The sequence below is a fragment of the Triturus cristatus genome, chromosome 7, assembly GCF_964204655.1.
Source record: "Triturus cristatus chromosome 7, aTriCri1.1, whole genome shotgun sequence".
Taxonomy (NCBI): domain Eukaryota; kingdom Metazoa; phylum Chordata; class Amphibia; order Caudata; family Salamandridae; genus Triturus; species Triturus cristatus.
The window spans coordinates 1,466,224,688-1,466,249,013 of NC_140590.1; the positions used below are offsets into that span (position 1 = coordinate 1,466,224,688).

The following is a 24,326-nucleotide window of genomic DNA, read 5'->3' on the forward strand; positions in this document are numbered from 1 at the left end:
CATGATGTGTGTGGGTAGGTCCCTATGAGTGACAGTGGGTCGCAGTCTTCTTCCATAAAGCTACATTTTGGCAGCAAGTCCGCTGGTATAATCATCCTCACTGACAGTTCTCATTAGGAGTCCCTTCCAAGAGACATGTGCAGTGTCTCCAGCAGCATGGAGTTTATCACTCCCAGGGTTCTTCAGTAGGAACCTGGGGGAAAGTATATTCATTCAAAGCCAATATGGCCACCATTTTTCAACACTCTCAGGAAACATCCCCATTCCATAATGTAGGGCAACTAGATTAAAACCTTTTCCTGTTTCTAGCCCACCATTCACTTTTGTAATCACCACGGGCAGGTGGGACATGTTGCGTCCTCCACATGATGTGTATGGGGAGGTCCCTATGAGTGACAGTGGGTCGCAGCCTTCTTCCATAAAGCTACATTTTGGCAGCAAGTCCGCTGGTATAATCGTCCTCACTGACATTTCTCGCTAGGAGTCCCTTGCAAGAGACATGTGCAGTGTTTTCAGCAGCTTGGAGTTTATCACTCCCAGGGCCTTCAGTAGGAACCTGGGGGAAAGTATATTCATCCAAAGCCAAGATGGCCACCATTTCTCAACACTCTCAGGAAACATTCCCATTCCATAATGTAGGGCAATTAGATTGACACCTTTTCCAGTTTCTAGCCTACAAAAGTAAAAAGATCCTTCCACTCTTTAAATCACAATGCTTCTGGTAATACTTCGTCCTGTTCCTACCATTTTCACATTTTTCTTGCGGATTCCCTAGATTTTCTTCAGTCCAGACTCCTGTTCTTCAGCCTTCCTTCCTCCTCCTGGCTCCTTCTTCACTCCTCTGCCTCCTTTTCAGAGACTTCTGAAAGCTTCTTTTCATTCCACCTGAATTTCCTTCTCCTGCTTTGGACATCTACTTAGATCCTCGGGGCAAGTTCCTCGAGCTAGCCATGGAACCACATCTCTATCTTGGAAGTTTTTGGCTTTGGGCTTTTTTTCTCATGAAGATCCTTCCGGAAGGCACCTTGTACTAGGAGCTACCTAGTGTCAACAGCAATGTAGCTACTGAAAGGGGTTGCCCTTAACTCTGCATGACTAAGACTGAAGACATGGACGTCCAGACCTGGAAACAGCCCAAGAGACTCTGATAGGCATAAACCTCATGACATTATCTGTGTAAATGGCTCCCACTTTGGTTAGTTGTGTATAAAATGATCACAAATTAATATCATGAATACCCTGCAGGACTCTGACCCTGTCTTGAACCATCTTGCTTTAAATATAAAGTAAACAAAAGACACACAATTGCTGGACGGAATGCAGAACAAATCAAAACATTCACCCCCAGTCAAGAGATCTGGGCTAAATCCCTGGACCAGAAACAAGCATCCTAGGACCGGTTTCGGGGTTTCACCCCTCATCAGCTAGGATAGCTTGATTGCAGTGGCCCAGAGAGCCCAGGACCCACGTCTGGACATACCTGGCACACTTAGGGCAAGAAAGCAAAAGACACACAATTGATGGACAGAATGCAGAACAAATCAAAACATTCACCCCCAGTCAAGAGATCTGGGTTTAATCCAGCATTCTTTTGTGCACCATGCCACCCCAGTTCAGACCTTGCCATATGCAAATAAGTTTTGATCCAGTGCCTCATGGGAACAGTCCAGCCCGAACTGCCAAGCCCGGTCCTCCCTGGACCGGAAACAAGCATCCTAGGGCTGGTTTCGGGGTTTCACCCCTCATTAGCCAGGATAGCTTGATTCCAGTGGCACAGTGAGCCCAGGACCCACGTCTGGGCATACCTGGCGCACTTAGGGCGAGAAAGCAAAAGACACACAATTGATGGACGGAATGCAGAACAAATCAAAACATTCACCCTCAGTCAAGAGATCTGGGTTTAATCCAGCATTCTTTTGTGCACCATGCCACCCCAGTTCAGACCTTGCCATATGCAAATAAGTTTTGATCCAGTGCCTCATGGGAACAGTCCAGCCCGAACTGCCAAGCCCGGTCCTCCCTGGACCGGAAAAAGCATCCTAGGACTGGTTTCGGGGTTTCACCCGTCATTAGCCAGGATAGCTTGATTCCAGTGGCACAGTGAGCCCAGGACCCACGTCTGGGCATAGCTGGCGCACTTAGGGCGAGAAAGCAAAAGACACACAATTGATGGACGGAATGCAGAACAAATCAAAACATTCACCCTCAGTCAAGAGATCTGGGTTTAATCCAGCATTATTTTGCGCACCATGCCACCCCAGTTTAGACCTTGCCATATGCAAATCAGTCTTGACCTTGTGCCTCATGGGAACAGTCCAGCCCGAACTGCCAAGCTAGGTCCTCCATGGACCGGAAAGAAGCATCCTAGGATCGGTTTCAGGGTTTCACCCCTCATCAGCCAGGATAGCTTGATTCCAGTGGCACAGTGAGCCCAGGACTCACGTCTGGGCATACCTGGCGCACTTAGGGCGAGAAAGCAAAAGACACACAATTGATGGACGGAATGCAGAACTAATCAAAACATTCACCCCCAGATCTGTGACTGGGGGTGAGTGTTTGAAAAGTTTCAGCACTCCGTCCATCATCTCCTTGTGTTTGCTATTTAAATATAAAGTATGCACCACTGTTTTTTAGGTCTTTTCTTGAATCACCTTTTCTGGTCTTTCTAGCCTCATTTAAACACAAATTGACAAATCAAAAATGAATGCATGTGTACATACTTAGATGGGTTTTGGGTCAGTCCTCTTCACTCATTCATTTGTTTAAAAGTCCATTACACTTTGCTTCCACCAAACACTGCATACAGCATGGGCAAAGGGTTAGCCCACTTTAACTGTTAGCTCTATTGCACTGTGAGTAAAGGCATGTTGCCTGTCTGTATTTGCACAGTCACCTAATTAAAAGTGGCCAGATGTTGGGTCAATTACTTTTCCTTTCTATTCTTAATTTTTTTAATCATCATTATGTGCTGAACTAATGTCTTCAGGGTACAGTAATTCAAAGCCAGAAGTACATTTAATTTCACCAAAAAGAATCATCTTTTCTTGTGATATGTAGAACACATACAGTTTCTATACTTGCCTGCTCAGAAGCAATAGTCTAGTCCTCATAAAATTACATACAATGGTTATTTTCTTTTATTTATTCTTTTGTTGACAGAAGTAGAACTGGATCAAGCAAATCAAGGAGATGGAGCTGTATCGTTGAGGTTACGAAATCGCAGTTGAGATGCTGTCCTTCGTTAAGGAAGTGCAGGAAGTAGATTCAACACAGAACTCAACAGTTTCTCAAACCCGGATTTTGTCTCTGGTTATGATCTGCCAGAAAATGTGTTAATGTTGATAATTTTCTTTTAGATTATCCCTCGATTATCCATAACTCTGAGGCTCTAATTTGGGACACATTCACAGGATTATTTTATTATAATATATTTTGGAAAGACATGATTGAACCAATCACAAAATGATTTGCGCTTGTATTCTGGTTTACACACACAAATCACGCGGTGTACTCACTGAATGCGTCCTTGTTTTTATAAAACCTTTTCCTAGTGTGAAATTTTACTCAAGAAATGCATATTATTATGCGTGGATAAAATCCCAAGCGCGCGGCTAAAAATGTAAGTTATGGGACTCACTTTCCATGGAAAGTTTGGGTAACATCCACACTAGAACATTTGTATGTATTTCATAACTACGCATGTATTTCATAACTACGCTCAAATTCCTTCAACAGTGGAAGTGGTCAGAGATTTAATCCTGTCAACTGTGGGAACCGAATATCCCCTATATTATTGACAGTTTGGGGGAAGGTGTTTCTCCATGGAAAAATGTATTTTCCCTGCTAAGAAAAACTGTGCAGTGGCACAAAAGCGCTTGCATTTCACAATCAGTACAAGTGCACATGTGGGAAATGTCGCGAGCAAAGAGTAAGAATGTCATTACATAAGAGTTCCATGATTATGCCTGGAAAGCTATAATTAGCGTATGTTTCCAAACACAAGCTGGAAAAGTTATGTGAATCCAGGAAAGTAGTAAAACTACACCTCAAGTGGTCCCAGACCGATTGCTGCTGTTTTACGATGTGCTGTTTTGACTAGGTCGCTGCCTGGTGGCTTTCAAGAAAAAGTTAGGTGCATTTATAGGCATTTCTTGACTCAATATAGCCAGATGAATGAAATTCTAACGTCAGATAATATTTTGAAAAACAGGTCCCATAAAGATTGAAAAACACATTTTCATGTGAAGCTAGCACTGGCAAAACCAGTAGGTTTTGCATTTGAGTCCTATTGGCCTGCCAATTCCTTTTGTTTATTCTGTGTAGCATCAGCAAATGTTGTACAGCATGAACAAAATGAAAGAGCGAGGCAGACTGATGTGGACGCTCAGGCTTTGTCATTTTGTAGATGTGTGGATGTGTCATGACGTATGCACGTGACACTGGCACCCTTTTTATTTACTGACCCTAGTTGTATTGTGTTAGAAATGGGGGTCTCTAGTTGGCAGAGGTAAGTACCTTTGTCCAAATAGGGACCCTTGCTTCTAGTCAGGGTAAGGGGAATACACACTTTAGATAACCCCTGCTCACCCCCTTCATAGCTTGGCACGAGCAGACAGGCTTATCCCAAAGGCAATGTGTAAAGTATTTGTACCAACACTCACAGTAACACAGTGAAAACACCACAAAGGGTCACCACACCAGTTTAGAAAAATAAAATATCTTTATCTAAACTAAACAAGACCAAAATGACAAAAATCCAACATACAGATACTCAGTCAAATGTCTTTAAAAAAAAGGATGTTGCAAAAATAAGTTTGTAGAAATCAAATAGCACCAACTGGGGCTATCACGACCTCAGGACAGCACAAAATCCAAAGTACGGCGCCACCCGCGAAGATCGCGGTGTCGGGCGTGGTGTCACACAGACCCTCGCTGGACTGGAATCAAGCATCCTAGGACCGGTTTCAGGGTTTCATCCCTAATCAGCCAGGATAGCTTGACTCCAGTGGCATGGAGAACATATGTCGCCCTAAGTGGGAAGGGTATTCCCAGACGTGGGTCCTGTGCTCACTTCACCACTGGATTCAAGCTAGCCTGGCCGACGAAGGGTGATGCCCTGAAACCGGTCTCAGGATGCTTGTTTCCGGTCCAGGGAGGACCTGGCTTGGCACTTCCGGCTGGACTCTTCCCACAAGGAACAGGGTCAAGACTGATTTGCATATGGCTGGGTCCAAACTGGGGTGGTGTGGTGAGCAAAAGAATGATGGATTTAGGTCCAGGTCTCTGTACTGTTGTGAATGTATGACATTGTTCTGCATTCTGTCCATCAATTGTTCTTTTTGCATTTGTAAAATGTTACAGAGCATTCCCCATTCTGTCCTATGGGCAAGATAGCCTTTCAATAGTGAAAAACAAAATTGGCAGTATTTCACTATCAGGACATGTTACACACATCAGTACATGTCCTACCTTTCACATACACTGCACCCTGCCCTGGGGGGTACCTTGGTCTACTATAGGGTGTCTTATGTGCAAGGAAACGGAAGGGTAGGGCCTGGCAAGTGGGTGCACTTGCCAGGTTGACATGGCAGTTAACAAACTGCGCACAGGCACTGCGGTGGCATGCATGAGACCTCTTTTAGGGCTACTCATGTGGGTGGCACAATCAGTGCTGCAGCCCACTAGTAGCATTTGATTTACCAGCCCTGACACACCCAGTGCACTTTATTAGGGACCTACTGGTAAAACAAATATGCCAATCCACAATATCAATTTACCCAGGGAGCACTTGCACTTTGACACTGATCAGCAGTGGCAACGTGCCCAAAGCATCTAAGCCAGCAAAAACGAAATCCAGCACAGCATCAAAAACATAGGAGGTAGAGGCAAAATGTCAGCGAAAACCAGGCCAAGGATGCCAGGTCTAACACATTGGTAAATAAAAAATATCAAAAGGAAGTATTTCAAAAGCACTTTTATTTAGAAAGTGGAAGGGCCAGCAGCAAATTACTTCCTCGCCATCCCAAAAAAGGAAAAAAGGAAAATTATAAATAAAAAAAGGACTGTGAGTATGGACAATGAAGGTCAGGTTAGCAGCTGTGGTGGAGGCAAATGTGTGTGAGAAAAGGAGCAACAAGGACGGGGGAAACTGCATGTGAGGCTCAAAACAAGAGAGATGTATACGGGGAAGAGCACGAGGCATCCTGGGGAGGAGAGAAGCACATGGGTGAAAGACAGCAAGAAAGACTACTAGGGGACAGAAACACAGGGGGCGAGAGACAAACACAAAGCAGACGGTTGAAAAGCAAAACACATGAAGGAGACAGCTGGAAAACACATACACTGTGGTGGAATGCTTAATCAAAAGGAAAAAACAGTGGTTTCCTCAAAGTGAGCAGTGGAAGGACAAAAGTACATAGGGTATGCTCCAGGGGAGGGACAAAAACAAAATGGACAAGGCAAGTCATTGAATAAGAATCAAGCAAATGAGAGTGGCATTAAAGTCAACCAATGGTAAGCAATCGGCGGGTAGTACGCTCATCATAAGTTTAGTGTAAGCTGACAATTGATATTTACCAGCCAACCAGCTCTGGGGGTGGGCGTAACTGGTGTAATTCTCTCCAGGTTAAATATTCCTAATTACCGGAAGATTACTAGTAATTCTGCATAATTATAGGAGAAGCATAATCCAGCATTTAGTGCTATTTTCTTATTGCAAAATGCACCCTTGCATCCAAAATGGACCCCAATATCATTTGGCACTAAGAATTTAGCACTAAATTCTACAGGACATGAACAGGAGTAGCCAGCAGCCACTCATTCTCTCTTAGTACATTGTTCCTGTGCTCCTGTGGTAGGATATTTGCCCCAAATTGCTCTTAATTGCTCAAGGTGGTGTAGATGCGTAACTTTGGTAATTTTGCATCACAAGAGGAATATGTATTTTCTGAAATTACTCCAATTGCTCTGGCTTAATGAACATTTCTTACAGGCCTACCCAGTTTACACTGTCTGCTAGGCTCAACATAAAAATGAAAAAAATTCCTCTTTTCACAGCTAAATGGAGTTCAATTGCTTTAAGCAATTGGCACAAAAATGTGTCATTTGTGTGAGTTAAATGTGAATTTTAATATGGAAAATAACGTGAAAGCTTTTTTGTTATTGTAAACAGTTATTTTCTGATGAAATAGTTAAAGTTTTGTTTTAAGACAAAGTATGAGAAAAATGGTTGACAGAGTTCCCTATCATAGGTTGTCGCAGGGCTTCTGACCATATCATGGCCCTAAGTATTAGTATGCATCCTTGCACCACATTACATTTGTCAAAGTCTTAAAATATTGATCTATGGCCATTTGAAATTTGACCACACACATATTTACCGCGGTAAGCAGCGTCACTGACTATCTTGTGCGGCACGGGCATTCTTACCTCATACAGGGTGATGACTCCATTGGTCTCGTTCGGTGGTTTCCACTGTAAAAATATTTTTTCCTCGAATGGGCCTCCTTGGATTGACTCAAGAGGTATTGCTCCAGGCACTACAAGAGAAGACAGAGCAATGAGGAAGAAGAGAAGATGTCTCAGTGGATAAAGCAGAGCACAAATGTAATCTCGGAATTCAGTCACTGTCGCAGCACTCATTGCTGACACATGGTACTCGCTTAGAGGAGGAAAGCATATTGGTTTCACCATATGCTCCTTTCCTCAAGGTCATTGCAGCTTTTAATTAGTGGCAGACGATATAAAAGTAACGGCAACAGACATACGAGATAATAAAACATAAATGTTAATTTACAATCTGTTTGCACGTATGTAAATAGCTAATTTATACTAAATCTGACATTATGCCGATTAGGGAAGGGCTCATTCACCTAGAAAATATTAAATCCCAGCAAGGTTTTCACTATATTTGCTTAATCAAATAATAACATTGCAATCCTTCCATTGAGAAAGTTTTCCTTCCTGGTGAAAATTGCCTTTTTATAAATGTGTAGGGCAATATATTGCCTCCGATTTTGACCTGGGACTGAGAGGCTTATGTATGAGTGCCCTGTATCACATGCCTGATGCAGGGATCCCATAAAAATATATGAAGCCACGCAAAGCCACCCTGCGTGGCTTTGACTGGCCTAATAAAGCATGAGTAAGGCGACGCAGCGCAAATCGCTGCGTCGCCTAAGTCTGTGCCCGGGAGGCATTCCACAGGCGTGGCAGGGGTTTTTCCCATGCAACACCCATGAAATTTGACGCTGCCGCATATTTACATACACATATAAACCTGGGGAAGTGCCAAATTCGTACGCCTCATTAGGTGAGGCGTAACAAGGAGAAATAACTTCATTTGTCATAGTTACTTCCTCTTTACATGTGTGCTGCCTTCTGCAGCACACATAGAAAGAGGAAAACGCCTCTTAGGATTATTTTTGGGCTGAAAGGTGCACAAAAACAATCTTGCCTGCAATGAAGGCACCCTTGTACCACGGTGCAAAGGTTCCTACGTTGGAGCTATGCTGCAGAAACTGCGCCAGCATCTGCAGAAAGGACAGGAATGCACCATAGTCTTTAAAAATGGTGCATTCCTGTCCTTTCACTTTGTCATTGGGCAACGCAGCACGTGCCTTGCTGCACTGCCCTACGCCAAAAGACCATAAATGAGGCCCTGAGTCTTTCTCCGCTTAGTTTAATGTCTTTTGCGGACTCACGTAAGTCCCATTAGGTTGCCATTTTTCCACGGATCCATATATATTCTAAACGTCCTTGATTTGAGTGAGGCAACTATTTCCAAAGATTCAAATATCATATCATGCATTTGAGGAAAGTTTTTTTTTTTTTTGTGTCCTCATACTGCCAACCCTCCTGTTTGGATACCTCCTATCTCTCCATTCCAACCTGTACCAACCCTCGGAGGAAATAGAGAGAACAGAGCTTCCCCACGAAGAATAATAATGTTTCCATTTCCATCTTCTGTTCACTTTAGGGACCCCGGAATGTTACTAAGGAGGCCAGGACCAACAGTAAGCTTGGCTTAACCATAGGAAAGTGTTCAGATTCTGAAATGCAATAACCTAACTCCTGTTTGAGCCAGAGGAATATATGAAAATAACAGTTTATTTGTGTTCCCCTACTTCAAAAATCTCAAAGCATACCTAAGAATGAGCGACAAGTTAGGGGTAACAATCATAACTGACAGTAAGGCTTGTCAATACTCTGAGCCGGTCAGGGAGTCCCAGAGTTTATACTCCAGGTTTATATCCCTCCTGTGCATGGATCGTTTGGGAGGTGCCTGGAAAACTGCCCAAGCATCAGTGATTACAGAGGATGTGACTCAGTTGCCTCCATGGTTAGCTGCCTGGGTGGGCTGCAAACATACCAGAGGCTATTGTCTCGGAAAACATAAATCCAGAATAGACCTCACACAGGAAAACTAATTTACAGAGAAAGGAGAGAGGTCTATCATCTCCAATTGGATTATTATGCTAATACCCCCGACACAGAACACTCCAAAATGCTCCACCGTCCTTCTCCCTGACATGGACATGAGTCTCATTGAACAGTGAAGGCTGACTTCTACAGGGACGGGCTCTCACCACTGGCAGACGCCTCAGAGAGAGAAAGATGAGAGCACTGCCGCCATTGCCTCTTTATCCTTTATGGCATCCGTTCATAGGGGACGCTGCATGCAGGACTGGTCCTCTTGAGAACTACCTCTTACTGGTGGTCCGGATGTCTGAAAGGTACCATTGAAGGTTAGAACCTCCCTACCACTGAGGTCAGCCATTTGGTTATGTAAACCATTTAGTTGTGAAAGCCAGAGCTGTCTGGATTCCTGAACTCGGCATGTGCGGCGGTGCAGGGCGCACAGACTATGACTTGCTTCAAGTGCAGATAATCCAGACTGCAAGAGCTTACAACTTTGCTCTTGCTTCGGCATAGTGCCACCTTCCCTTCCATGCTCATTGGGATAAGCCATCCACCCCAAGATGGAGCTCCTGACCCCAAAACAGACCAAGTTGTACGTTTTTCACAGAGCATTGCTTGGAGGGGTTCTTCCTTCCAACTGTAGTGGTACATATACCCTCTCTTTAGACTTCAATGCACTGTAAATCATTGCTTTCCCCTGATGATTTGTGGTTGCCATTTCTCCTCTCATTTTCATCTTTCACCTCTACACCGCTGTGTTTGCCATCGTTCATTAGGCTAGGGCCCTATCATCAAAACCATTGCCACAAAATTGCTTTATATTCCCAACATTTTGCAACAGAAGGGGTTAAAAGACTTTGTTCAGCCTGTCGTGGCATCACCACCTTCACCAAAGACTCTAACTGTAAGCTAAAAGCCCAAACTATTTTGAAGGAATATATACAGTGGTAAGTTTGAGCTCATTGGCTCCTGGTACGATGTGTATTTAATTGCTGCTTACAAAACTAAATGGGTCAGGCGAACCAGTCCCTTGGATGTGAGCACCTTTGATTAAACAATATGTTTCTATTCTCAATTCAACCTTGTTCAAACACAAAAAATTCTGATGCTTGTTGACTTATGATTACTTCATCACTGTATTCATTCATCGGCAAGGTCATACTTCGTTAATTCATAATTCCATAATTTTGTGGAGACGCAATGCTTTTCATAAAACCCAATGCATTTCGGGTCAACCACAGACCCCTTCTTCAGGGGTCTGTCCCGCTCAGATCCCCGCTGCCATGCCTTCCGTAACTGCCCTACAGCGGGGTCGGAGGGCAGTTACGGTATGACCTTGCTGATGAATGAATAAATTAATGAAGTAATCATAAGTCAACAAGCATCAGAATTTTTTTGTGTTTGAACAAGGTGGAATTGAGATTAGAAACATATTGTTTCATCGAAGGTGCACACATTCAAGGGACTGGTTCGCCTGACCCATTTAGTTTTGTATGATTTGGGGCACTGCCAGAAACAGTGCAACGGATGGAGTAGCGTACAAAGAAGTTGTAAAGATTGGTTTATCTTGTGGAAAATTGAGTGCACTGAGAAACAAAACTGTGTTTAATTACTGCTTGACAGATCTACTTCATCTCAGACATTAAAATAGAGAGGCCAGAGCCAAACTCCAAGGACCAGCGTCAACAATCTTCCAAGCCAAACAATGACCAATATAATGCAGTACTCTCATGAACATTTATTATCAAAATCAAATTCTGCATTGATAATGAAGACAGTATCTTAGTATTGAATGCCACATCTCTCGGGTTACCCATTCCAATCTGTCTTGCAGAGAAAAGATATGAAAGGCAATACATGTTTCCACTCTACAAATATTTGATGGAGTACTTCCCTGAGTTTCCACTCAGGATTCCAGAGCTCCAAATGCTGAATGACCCTATAGTAGCTGAGGCACTCCTATGGCTTTATCGGGTAGGAAAGGTGATCACCACCACAGCCCAGGGACGTTGTAGTAGTAGTATAAATCTTTATTCGGTTATAATGAGACCGTAATAACCACAAAAGTACATACATAAAACATATCAACAAAATTATGCATTTTATAAAAGGCTCCTATAAAAATGTTTACCCAAGGTTCACTCTGTGTTTAAAAATACATTTTAAAAATGTGCTTACGCATTTCGTAGTCAGCGCGGAATTTAGAAATTGTAGGTACAACATGGCAGGGCGACATCTTCTAAAACCATGGGTTCTCAACAACGGTAATAGCCAGAGATTACGATGGGGAGAATAGTATTTGCAAAACAATACGGTATGCATGGTTGTTTGCTCCGAGATCTCGTCGCAAGGGCATAGCGGTAAGCCCTCGTTCCAGTTTGGATTTTTGGGGAAGGCTACAAGCTTGTGAAAGAGATTCAATCTGAATCGTGTCAACAAGAAACGTTCAAATTGTGACTCAACGTACACCAGATACGGTTCCATTTCCAATGTGGTCATGATTATTAGAGAGTGTTGGACAGATGTTTTTCTTATCTCATTGCTCAACCGGGATTCTTCCATATAGCTAAGGGCCTTTATTTTTAGATCTTTCATTTTATTTTCTGCAATTAATTCGGGGTTGGTAAAATATTTTTTGAGGCCAAGATCTGTGAGAAAATTTTTCACGTAAAGCAGCCACTCAATTTTCCCCATATGTTCTAGGGACATACAGTCGGCCACTATTTCTTTTGTGAATGAGTTGTCCGTTGACGTCCAAATACGGCGCCACAACAAGAGAGGTTGAATCTTCGCCAGATCTTCAATATGGGGAATTCCGATTTCTGCATGGCAGGCAAAGGTCGATGCTCGCTTTGGTGCCATCAGAAGAAATCGGATAAATATATTCTCTGCTACCTGCAGAGCATTGGTATGTTTGTGACCCCAAAGGCCCGCCCCGTAAAGAGCAGTAGAATGGCACTTAGCTTTGTAAATGCGGATAAGCTCTGATGGTGGTCTCTTTCCGAGCTTCTGTGAGAACTTTATAAGAGCGATTATTGCTCGCAGAAGTTGGTGTTTGCGAGCTTCAATGGCTGCTTTCCAGTTGAGTTTGTCATCTATCATGACCCCAAGATATGGATATTGTGTAGTTGAGTCAATTCTCTCTTTATCCAGACAGATGATGGTCCTTTCCCCTTTCTTTCCCTTTCCTGCCACCATGACATATGTTTTCTTAATGTTTATTTTAAGGTCCAGGCTGGCCATAAAATTAGAATATCTGTCTAGGGCTTTCTGGAGCTCACGTGGAGTGCGTGCCACTATTACAGCATCGTCTGCATATAAAAGGGCGGGGACGAGGCGATTTTTTACTCGTGGGAGGTCTCGGGCCCCTCTCAACATCTCAGCTTCAAGACTGTTAGTATAGAGAGAAAATAGAAAGGGGGCCAGGACACAACCCTGCCTCACACCCCGCTCTACCTTAAAAGAATCGGATAGTTCGCCCTGTGTTCCAAAACGAACCGTTGATGAGGCGTTGGAATAGAGTGCACGGAGAAGGTATATTAGGTCAGAGTCTATGCCCATATCTGCGAGCACTGACCACAGTTTCGAGTGGGAAACGCAGTCGAATGCCGCAGAAAGATCCACATAAACCATGTATAACCTTCCTTGCTTTGCTGATACATATTTTCCCACCAATAGTGATAGGTTCAGTGCCTGTTCAATTGTTCCGAACCCCTCTCTAAATCCAAATTGGATATCAGATAAGATATTGTGATCATTTACCCATTCCTGGAGGCGCTGGAGAACCACTCTACCCAGGATTTTCCCAAGCGAGTCCAGTAATGAGATTGGCCTGTAGCAAGTCACATCGTCCCTGTTTCCCTTCTTAAATATAGGGACCATAATCGAATGAGTCCAGGACTTAATTAACCCGCACTTCATTACTGCATCAAACACTCGTTTTAAAATTGGAGCCCATAAATCTAGTTGGAACTTAAAAAAATCAACAGGTACGCCATCAGGGCCGGGGGCTTTTCCGCATTTACTTTTTTTGATAGCGTTTGTAATCTCGTTAATATCAAAGTTTAAAAAAATCGGGAATATACTATTTTGTGGGTTCTGTTCACTTTCTTCTATTGATTCAGTTTCTGATGTTTTCCCAAAAACTTTAGAAAAATGATTTACCCATGTTGGGCCGTCGATTGCCACCTCTATTATGGGCTGGTCGCTGGGATCGTTCAGAAAGGGGGTCTTTACGACTTTCCAGAACTGCTCGCTGTTTCTACTCTGCGAGCTCTCATATAATTGGTCCCAGAGCGCTTTTTTCAATTCTTGTTTTCTAGTTTTACAAGCTAGTCGATAGGACCTCCTTAAAGTACGAATCTCCTCTTGATCCCTTACAGGTTTTGTTAATGCTTTCTTTAAGGCTTTATGCGCTGAAGTGCATTTATGGTCGAACCACCCTTTTTTCCCACCCTTATGCCCTTTCTTATTACTTGTTAGAGAGTCCCTTGCTTTCTCCATAATTAGGCCAAAATTGTGGCGAAGATCTTCTTCGCTGGTGTCAGTGTTCAAGCATTTCTCAATTGCGGGATAAACCGCATGGACTACCTTATTCGTTATGACTGCTGGGTCTATCTTTCCCCAAGTCAAAGGCATAACCATTTATTTTTTTAAGGTATAAATTATTCTGGGTGAGAGCAGTCATCATTAGTTGGGGTGTAAGTTGCACCTGACCGATAGCCAGTTCGAAGGCCAATGCTACATGGTCGCTGAGGGTGTTAGTTAATAATCTAAAGTTCTGAGCCTTATTCTCAAGAATTGTTGAGACCAGTATATAGTCGATCGTCGACTCCCATCCCCTACCCAAATATGTGGCCTGTGGTTTCCTGGTGGCGGTATTACTTTCGTTTAAAATCACTAGACCAAGTTCTGACATTATTTCATTTAAAAAGTCTCCTACCTTGGTATGGCAGAAATGAATCATGTTATTTTCAGTTTTTTCTGTCATGCCACAGATGTTGGTGTTTTTTTTATCGCAGGGGTGATGGTTAAAGTCGCCACACCACACGATGCTCGGGACATCTAGACCTTGCATCTTTTTAGTCTGGGTTGAAAGTTTATTATGGACAGATCCAAGTAAGTCTACTCTCTCACTTTCTGGTAAATTGTCGTACATATTTACCAGGATTAATGTCCCGTTCTTCGGGAGTGAGAGTTTCAGTGTCTGGTAATTAGGATATTGGCCAAGAGGCGTTATTTTTAATCCCGCTATAGTATTTTTTATGAACACCGTGAGACCCCCCTTGGCCCTTCCATGAGCACTTGCCACTGCCGGTGAGAAATAAGTTTTATAACCTAACAAGTGGTGTTCATGGAGACCATGTCTCCTGTACGCAGATTATATGATAGTTCTTGGCGAAGTCAAGCAGACTCCCGTTCATTATTTTTGTACTTAGGCCAGCAATGTTCCATGACATGATGTTTATTTTTAAGTCATTATTTGTACATTTATTTGTACGGGCTGCCTCTACAACTGGTCGATACTCTACGTCTCCCTTCTCCAGAACTTGAGAGGCACAGGTATTCCCCTGAGTAATAGTGTCAGGTCCACTAGACGAGGTAAAAATGGCTGTTGGATTGAGGTTACTATTTTCCATTGTTTGTATTTCTGAATTATTACTTCGAAGAACGGTATCCTCGGATATATTTTGGTTTTCTATGATTGGTTTTTGTAATCGAGCCTGTTCTACAGGAAGTCAATCTACATTTTCTAAGTCAGTCAAGGCTGAGTAACGATTTTGAGTCGGTAGATTGAACCTGGGAAGTAATTCAGAATAGTGATTTTGAGGTAGATGGTAAGGTGGATGATTTGGGCGCTGGAAAAAATATTGATCGTTAGTCAAGCACTTCCCCCTCGGGTGCGAGTTAAATGAGTAGTTGCGGAAAATTTGATGGGGAATTTGCTGAGCTACTTCTCTCCAACGTGGGAAGGAATTTTCTTCGGCATAGGATTTGGAATGAGAAACCAATTCCCGTGGATAGAAGTAGTTGACATAGTGCGTCGTAATAGCATCCTCCCCTCTGGCTTGATACCAGTCTCCGATGCATCTCACAGCTCTGTGATCCCTAAAGTTTATTATTATTGCGTCTCCCTTCTTTTCTTTAGGTCTGGTTCCCACCCAACTAGTGCGTCTCACCATTAAAATTTCCCCATTTATATCAGCGGGAAGTGGTCGGTTATGATTTAGCCAATAAATGATTTTATTTTTTAGAGCGTAGAAGTTCTCTCTCGTACCCTCAGCCAGTTCAGGTACCCCTGTCATGACAATGGTATATGGGGCTGATTCTGGGGGTAAATCCACCCTTCTACTTAGTGTAATATTCTCAAATTGAGTTGGCGTTACATCATTTCTTTTAGCCATGATGTCTTTTACCTCCCTTCTTGTTTCTTTATCTTTAAGTGGGGGAATGGTTTTACTTATATCAGTAGTTTCGTTGGGGGGTTTTTCCGCTGATTTCCCACCCGAAGCGGTACTCAGTTTCCTATACGTACCACTAGTTGATGGTTGTTCTGACACAGAGGGGTGGGGAATCACTAGAGCGGTGGTGCTGGATTTATTCTTGTTTTTTAGGAGTTCGGAGAGGGTCAAATTATTCCCTTGAATTTGTTTGCCCAAATCGTCCAAATGGAGACTTATTAATCTTGTCCTCTCTAAGAGGGGAAGTAAGAGAGACTTAATCAGAGTCTCCATTTTAGTGAATAAGTCACCCATTAAATCTTGGTCGGCGGGAATTCCTATAGTGTTAGTGCTAGGGAGAGGGTTATTTAGCACTGTTGGACCATTGAGGACAGAATGCTGTACCGGTGATCTAGTCTTCTTCTTTTTAGCTGCATATGTTTTAGCGAGAGGGCCTCTTCTCTTTTTTGGAGTATGTCTAATCTCATGGGTTTCTTTGATCGATGGTGGGGAGATATCCAAGTTCGGTGAAACTGATAGCCTGGATGAAGTTAGGGTACTTATATGGTCCGACGGGGTAGGCACACCTGGGGAATTTGTTGGGAGGATTATTACTTCCTCATTTTCTGAGGTAGCGCCCGTTCTCTCAGTTATCATCCCTGGAGAGAGTACCCTCCCGATTGTTCCCAGTGAGGAGCGTTTACCAGTTAGCAAGTCAAGGGATAGGCGCTTTTCGGTATCCGCGATTTCTTTCTCCAGAACATTAGTCACTCTTTTAAAGAATTGATCTATTGTGCCGGAGACAGGTCCCTTAGAGGTGTTAACGATTAGGGTGCGTGATTTCCCTGCTTTTGTTGACATGGTAGCAACCCGACCAACAGTAATACTGTAAAACAATCCCCAAAAACAAGTTCAGTTTAAAGTATCAATGCAGTACAAAGAATATACAGTACAAAGGGCCGTATTTATAGAATGGTATATCATTTACCACGCAGTGGAGGTTAGTGGTGTGGCCCGTCCCGACCTCAGGCGCCCTCTGACGGCCTCAGACGGCCCACTCTTTGCCCGGTCTTCGCCCTGGGCGCGTCCCGCTGGCGCGTGAGAGCGGGAGTCTTATGAAGTAGTGAGAGCAAAGAAAGAGGCGGGGCAGGAAAGAGGAGGCAGGTGTGCGAAATCAACTAGCCAGCAGGCAGGCACCCTGGTCCTCGCAGTCCCGGTCTTGCAAGCCTCTCCAGCGTCCTCCCTGAAATCAGCAGAGCGTCCACGCCACTCGGGGCGATTCAGGCAGGGATCAGGTCAGTTCCAAAGCGCACAGGTCAGTGGCAAACGAGCGGCTCCCGCGCTGCGGGGGCCGCGAGAAGTAATATAGTGGCAGGAGGCGGGGCAGGGAAGAGGAGGCAGGTGTGCGAAATCAACTAGCCAGCAGGCAGGCACCCTGGTCCTCGCAGTCCCGGTCTTGCAAGCCTCTCCAGCGTCCTCCCTGAAAGCAGCAGAGCGTCCACGTTGTAGAGAAATTCAGACATTCATAGTTGAACCAATGTTTTCAAAGAGACTTTTAGAGCAATTGAAAGAGCTTGTCGCTTCCTCATAAAAAGACATAGCCATAAAGATACCCAGAGGAATGCAAGTATAGATCCTTCAGAGGAGATTTCTCGAAGAAAAATCTTGTCCTCCCTGTGAACTTTTTACAGAAACTTGGTGAACTAGCCTGACTTATTCTGTAGGAAAAAGCAAGTAGGAAAGATTCTCAGATGGGGAGCACCAGTAACCAAAAGGACAGATCCTCAAATGATGAGCAGATGTGATTGCAACTAGAATATCTGAACCATTATGGTGTGTCATTGGTATCTGTGAAATGCACATGCTTGCATTCCAAGGGCATTGCCATGTAGTAAGCTGCCTGTGGTTACCCACCATGTGATTTGGGGGATTCTATCACACACCAGAATCTAAAAGATCCTGTGATGATATATGTTGTTTGTCTTCTAGGGTGGCATTGCCAGGTTCAATGAGCTGTCAGTTAGTGAATTTTTTGTCTTAGAGGAATGTCAGAGATTTTTAGCCAACTGCGTGTACATCTCTTTTTGAGAACAGCAACACAAACCCTGACCAGTGAATGGGCATTGTGTTGGTGTACCTGCCGAGTGGTATCTGTGTGCTTTGTTGTTGTATGTTAGATGTTCGGTATGATGTGCTGTCTTAGATATTTGCTGTTTGTATATTTTAATGCACACACTACTGGTAGCAAGGTGGTAGCTGACTGTATAACCTATATAGGCTATATTGATTGAATGTTCAAGAGTATGTATGTCCTTGTATGTATGTATGCATGTGTGTGTGTGAGAGAGAGTCTGTGTATGTGTTTGTGTGTTCTTTCATGTTGGTGAGTGTTTAAACTAATAAAGCTGGTACTATTTCAATGTATTTTAAAATGTATTTATGTCTTTAAACAAAACTAGCACAACCACAGGAAGCTGCGTCCTGTATTACAGATCGCAACATGAGCAGGACCTATGACATGTCATAAATGTCAGGATGCTGCCTCGTGATTTACATTTATGCCTCATAAGTGAAATAAAATTACCAGTGGTGCAGCAATCAGAGATTAGTGACATGTACAGAAAAAATGCACCCTTTTAATAGAAAGGGTCAAGGGTACATCCTAACACTATATTCATGTAAAATTAATGGCATACGAATTGGAATAACAGATAAAATGAAATGCATTAGTAGAACTAACGATAGATACCCTTTAAAGGCAAAGATTTCACATGCTGCCCGAGGAATGAGAGAGGGCAATGATGAGGTGGGGTTCTAGTCAGGTAATGTCCTAAACTGTGGCCAGGCTAGTGTTTTATAAATGTCTGGTTGACTGAGTGAGACATGAAATGACTGACAAGCCCCAGGATAGTTTTTTTTAACAACTTCTTCCTAGGGTCAGTAGAGGACGGCATTAAAAGATGGGCTGTAAAATTGTGCAAATGGCGTCCTTGACACCTACAGGAAGAGCTGATACCGTTTTTTTAAAATTTTTGTATAACTCCACGAAAAGTGATGCAGTGGCTGGGAAGAGTACCATGGTGATGTGACCTGCCCTCTGTGCCGAAGTTCCAGAATATTTTTCTGAATTGCATATATTATGCATACTGCGTTTTGCCACACTTCTGTGTGAAAATTACACTTGAAGGTATACTTCCTAAACGAAATAATGTGAGATACCAGAGGGTGACTGTACAACAGTTTTACAGTCCTCTACTCGAACCATTCTGCCACACATGAAAATTAGGAGAAAAAGCACTGGAGTTGCTCAAGATTAAGGCTGTATAGTCAACATTCTGTCTGAGTCTAAAAAGTAACATGAGGGTCAGGAAGACATCGTAAAAATCAAGAGTGCATTTCCAAGAGATGTGGGAAGCTTCCCCGGCCACACTAAGGCTCTAGGAGCTTCACACTGGTCATAGAGCATCCCTTTCATAATACTCAAGCCCTCACACACCGAGGTGGCATACTTCACTATTGGGCCCTGCTCCTCGTTCAGGGTCGTGGAAGCACTTTACCTGAAATAGCAAATGCCTAAGTAGGGAAGTCTGCAAATCCAAGCTTACACAAGGCCCCGGGCCCCTGGCCTGATTTTATTTCCCCCCAGGCGACCACAATTGGACATATCAATATCGCATGCAAGTTACGGGTGTTTTCCTAATTAGGACACACGGTTTGAAATACATAACACCGTGGGTGAGCATAATAAAAATAGTATAGGGGCTTTACCAAGTAGATTAGGAACAGTCATTATGGTCCTGATGAATTGCTATTGATCCCTAGTGGGACACCTGGCAAGGAACATGTTGACCGGGTATTGAACTCAAGGAACATTATTTCCAGCTGGGTTCAGTCATTTGTTTTTAACCTTAACAAGAACAGATAAGATATGAAAATTTTGTTTTGAGACCCTTAGTTAATTTTATCACTATGAAGTCATCCAATCTACTTTCATTATGCCTAGAGAACTCTAGAGGGCACATGTTTGTTAACTGAGGCTCTCAGCCATTCACACAGATAAGAAAAGATCTCCACCAAAGAGTCTCCACTGAGAGGTCCACTGGGCATTGCAGCAGCCGCTCAACGAGAAGTGTGGCCCGATGATGAAGCATGCCACCTCGGTGGATGAGGGCTTGTGCATCCTGAAAGCAGTGCTCTGGGACAAGTGAGAAGGGGAGAAGGGTTACGCCATCACAAACGTGACGATATCCCGCCTGACTTACTAGAAGTGTATAGGATTTCATGCACTTGTAATAATGCAGAAACGATATCCATCATGTTTGTGATGGTATAACCCATCGGCCAAACTCCAAATCAGGCTCAAGGACACCTCCACGTTTTTTACAGAAGTAAAACTAACGAGTATTAGAAATATCCTTTACTTCCAGCTAACTTACAACTCTAACACCATATCCACAGTGGGGTAGGGAGGGGGGTTGGGAGGCAGGACTGGACTGGCCATAGAGGGCACCGGGCAATCCCCCGGTGCGCCGCACGGGTGGGGGCCGGTTTTGTGCCCCTGGTGGCCGTTTTTGTTACAGGGACGTTTTTGCAGCATAGCTGCAAAATCGGCCCTGTAACAAAATCGGCCGGAAACCGGCCCTGGTAAAGAGCTCGGTGGCACCCCCAAGCCCTGGGGGGGCCGGCCGAGCACTTTGCCAGGGCCGGTTTTGGTTCCCTGTCCGGCCCTGTTGGAAGGGCAGTCTGTCCTGGGCGGCACGCGTTTTGGGAACGGCGGCCTTACCTTACCTGCAGCTGTTGCGGGAAAATCGCCAGCACACCCCACTCTTAAATTTGGCCACCACGGGCAGCGAATGCAGGGACCACCACGTGCAGCAAAAGGCATAGCAACACCACTGCATATCCAAGACCCAATATGATAGCATAATTCGAATGGAATCCTAAAAACCCGGTCTGAGAAATCCTGCACAATACCAAAGTTGTTGGATTGTTCAACAGTTCATGGAGTCGCGTTGCGTTCGGCGATGAAAGCGCTATCTACTCTGCGTACTACATTAATAGAGCCTAATAACACCCACAGCCTCGTACATTAATTGACGACAATAGCAGCACGCCTTCATTTTTATTTCCCTGTGCTTTATGCATTATGTTTGTTTGCTGCTGAAATCATTGGCAGATGGGTGGGTTAGGCAAGAAATTATTTTTCCTCCCATGTATTGTTAATTGCCTTGAAAGAGTAGTTCTTTTGATCTTTTCAGTCGCTATTCATTTGTGGAGCAATGCTGAGGCGCTGAATTGATATTGTGTTTACAGTACATGCGTGAACACGTCTGCTGCACTACAAGAACATTGCTGATTATCATTCTCTGCTTATTAATGAGTGCTTTGAACTCGGATTGCAAACGCTTAATGATGTTTGCTTTTCACGCACAATGAGCTTCTAATAATGTATACATATTCACTTCTTTACAGTACTTTAGAGATTTTATGTGTTTATCGTGGAATCAAATGCAACCCATTTCAATGCAATGCGCTAGCATAGCAAGGACGAATCCCTGTCCAATGGCTGCCTGCTGAAGCAGGTACTGGAAGTCAACTGGTCAAAAAAACACAAAAGAGTATGCGCTCGCTCAGCCTGGACACCCTGGCACTCATGGATAAAGAGTGCCCTAATTGGAAATGATGCTCAACTTTGCAGATCTGTTCAAAGAAGGCTACACTGCATTGTAGGCGCCCATAGAGGGTAAAAGCAGAGACTAGAGGATGGCATGAGGCAATGACATTTAAACCTGAACTTCATCCCACCTGATTTAAAGTCGTAGACTGCTGGGTGTTCACATGTAATATCGCCTTCAAAGTCAGTAAAGCAGGATAACTGAGGCCTTCTCAAAGTTTTTCCACTGTACACATTTAATGTTTTTGGGCTGATTCTCGCAGTGGCAAGACCCACTTGCTAACGTCAGGACTTCATGATGCAGAGAACTGAATGTCCTCTGGGACTAATTTGCCTCACTACCACTCAATGCTGCCCTTAGCCCTAAGTTGTAGCTCAGGTTTGCTACAACAGCCCCAAATCTTTTATTCAACCCCCAGAGGAGGTCCTTCTGCCTTCTATCAGAGGCAGGACCGCCTGGTGCTATGAGAATCCAGCTGTGAATTGGTCGTTCTCCTGCAGCTGAGAATCCCACCCAGTGGCGTAGGATCCAAGAATTCCTACAGGCAAAGAGAATGAATGTGCAGCATCCATTCCCAATCCTGAAAGTTCAACACTAATGTGTACTTCCAGAAGACTGGGAATAGACAGTGTACCAAAGGGCAAGGTTGCTAAGTGGCGGAGTACTGTGCAGCAGTGGGAACATTTTTCAGCAAAGAGGTGAAATGCTATATATACATTCTCTCTGATCGAAATTAGGTCTTTGGAGTGGATTCTTTAAATATTTTGAAAGTTTTGTCATAGGGCAAAAATATTTCGACCTCCCATAATCCATTAGAAGGGTGTTTTTTTTTAAAGAACGAAATAAAGTGACTTCTGACATTGTATCTACTACTCACTACACCACCGGTTTCAAGCTAGCCTGGCTGATGAGGGGTGATACTCTGAAACCAGCCTCAGGATGCTTGTTTTCCGGTCCAGGGAGGACCTGACCTGGCAGTTCGCGCTGGACTGTTCCCATGGGGCATAGGGGCAAGGCTGATTTTCATATGGCTGGGTCCAAACTGGAATGGCGTGGGAGCAAAATAACAATGGATTAAACCCAGATCTGTGACTGGGGGTAAATGTTTGACAATGTTCAACATTTCATCCATCATCTTTTTATGTTGCATTGTATCTACAATGGCCTCAATTAAGCGCCTTACTTGTTTGGGGTGTATGCACGATTATGGTGTTTGGGTGTAGGCTGACCGCTTCACCCTTGATCATTATGGACAGTGTCTCCGGCCTAACCTTTCACCTAAAAATCACTGATTTAAAGTATATTAGTGTTATTGTTTCAACAAAAGGAAAACAAGAGACCCAAATGCATTAGGCTACTATTCAAAAGCTCAAAACAGGAAAACAAATCAAATCAAATCAAATCAGGGACATTTGTATGGTGCACACATCACTCATAAAGTCTCATGGCGCTTGCAGACGGCTCTGATAGAAATGCTAGCTTAGTTATCAAATAGCCATGGCTTCAGCTTCTTGCGAAAGCAGCTATGGTCAGGAATGGTGCGTAAGTATGAAGGCATTTTGTTCCAGGATGCCGGTGCGAGAAAGGAGAAAGACCTGCCTCCTTTTCTAGCAGTACGGTTTCTGAGGGGAGTAAGCAATGAGTCATTACTGGACCTGAGCACCCTACATGGCTGATACCAACATAGTTTATTTGAAGAGTATCTTGGGCCGTTTCCATACATCTGCTTATGTGTCAAACAAAGGGTTTTAAAGAGAATTTGTTTTCTCACTGGGAGCCAGTGAAGTGCTCTTAAACAGGGAGCAGAGGAAGATCTGTGCGGAAGGTCTAAGACTAACCTAGCAGCAGTATTCTGCAAGATTTGGAGTCTGTTTAGAAGGTTTTCATTTATTGAGAGCAATAGGGCGTTGCCATAGTCCATTCGATTTATAATTAATCCCTGGACTAATGGTTTCCTAGCCTCAGTAGGAATCCATTTGAAAACCTTCCGCAAACTGCGCATTACACCGAAGCAGGTGCCAATGACATGATTAGTTTGGCTTTTCATGGAAAATTCATTGTCCACGTAGAAACCAAGGTTATGAACCATTTCCTTGGGAGTTGGGCAGGGGCCTAGGTTGGATGGCCACCAGTCGTGTGTCCAATGTTCCAGAGCCTTGCCAAAAAGCATGATCTCTGACTTGCCACCGTTCAGTTGGAGGTGGTTGGATCTCATCCACCTATCAATGTGAGACATACAATTTTTGAAACGCTGCTTAGTTTCAATAGGGTCCGGGCCTATGGTGATCAGGATCTGTGTGTCATCTGCATAAGGTTTGACATCAAATCCGTAGGCTCTGATCACCTTAGCCAGTGGGGTCCTGTACAGGTTAAAAAGTGTTGGGCTCAGGATAGAGCCCTGTGGCACTCCCATCTCGACCAGTCTCTCACATGAAATGCTGTTACCCATCTGTTGACAGTTGTTACACGGTCGGATAGGTAGCTTTTAAACCATTTGAGGGCATTTCCTCTGACACCTATCTCCCAGAGCCGATGATCTAAGATGCTATGGGAGATGGTGTCAAAGGCGGCGGACAGGTTGAGCAGGACGAGGATAACTGACTGATGCTTCTCTAAGGCCAGTCTGATGTTATCTGTAACCTCGACCAATGCTGTCTCTGTGCTGTGCGCCGCCCTGAAACCGGACTGTGAGGGATCTAAGAGTCCATGGCTCTCGAGGTGGTCAACGAGCTGTTGGTTGATGAGAGATTCCAACATTTTCCCAAAGTATGGAAGTAGGGAAATTGGACAG

The 24,326-nt window shown here is 43.9% G+C and overlaps 1 protein-coding gene across 4 annotated transcripts in view; it reads right to left on the reverse strand.

Moving 5' to 3' along the window:
* Positions 1 to 24,326, reverse strand: part of PTPRT (protein tyrosine phosphatase receptor type T) — a 1,546,842-nt gene that overhangs the window by 576,732 nt on the left and 945,784 nt on the right. For all 4 annotated transcript variants that reach the window (XM_085619228.1, XM_085619229.1, XM_085619230.1 and 1 more), the window contains exon 9: positions 7,429 to 7,538. In XM_085619228.1, coding sequence (XP_085475354.1) covers positions 7,429 to 7,538 — 110 coding nt within the window. The remainder of the gene's footprint in view (positions 1 to 7,428; positions 7,539 to 24,326) is intronic.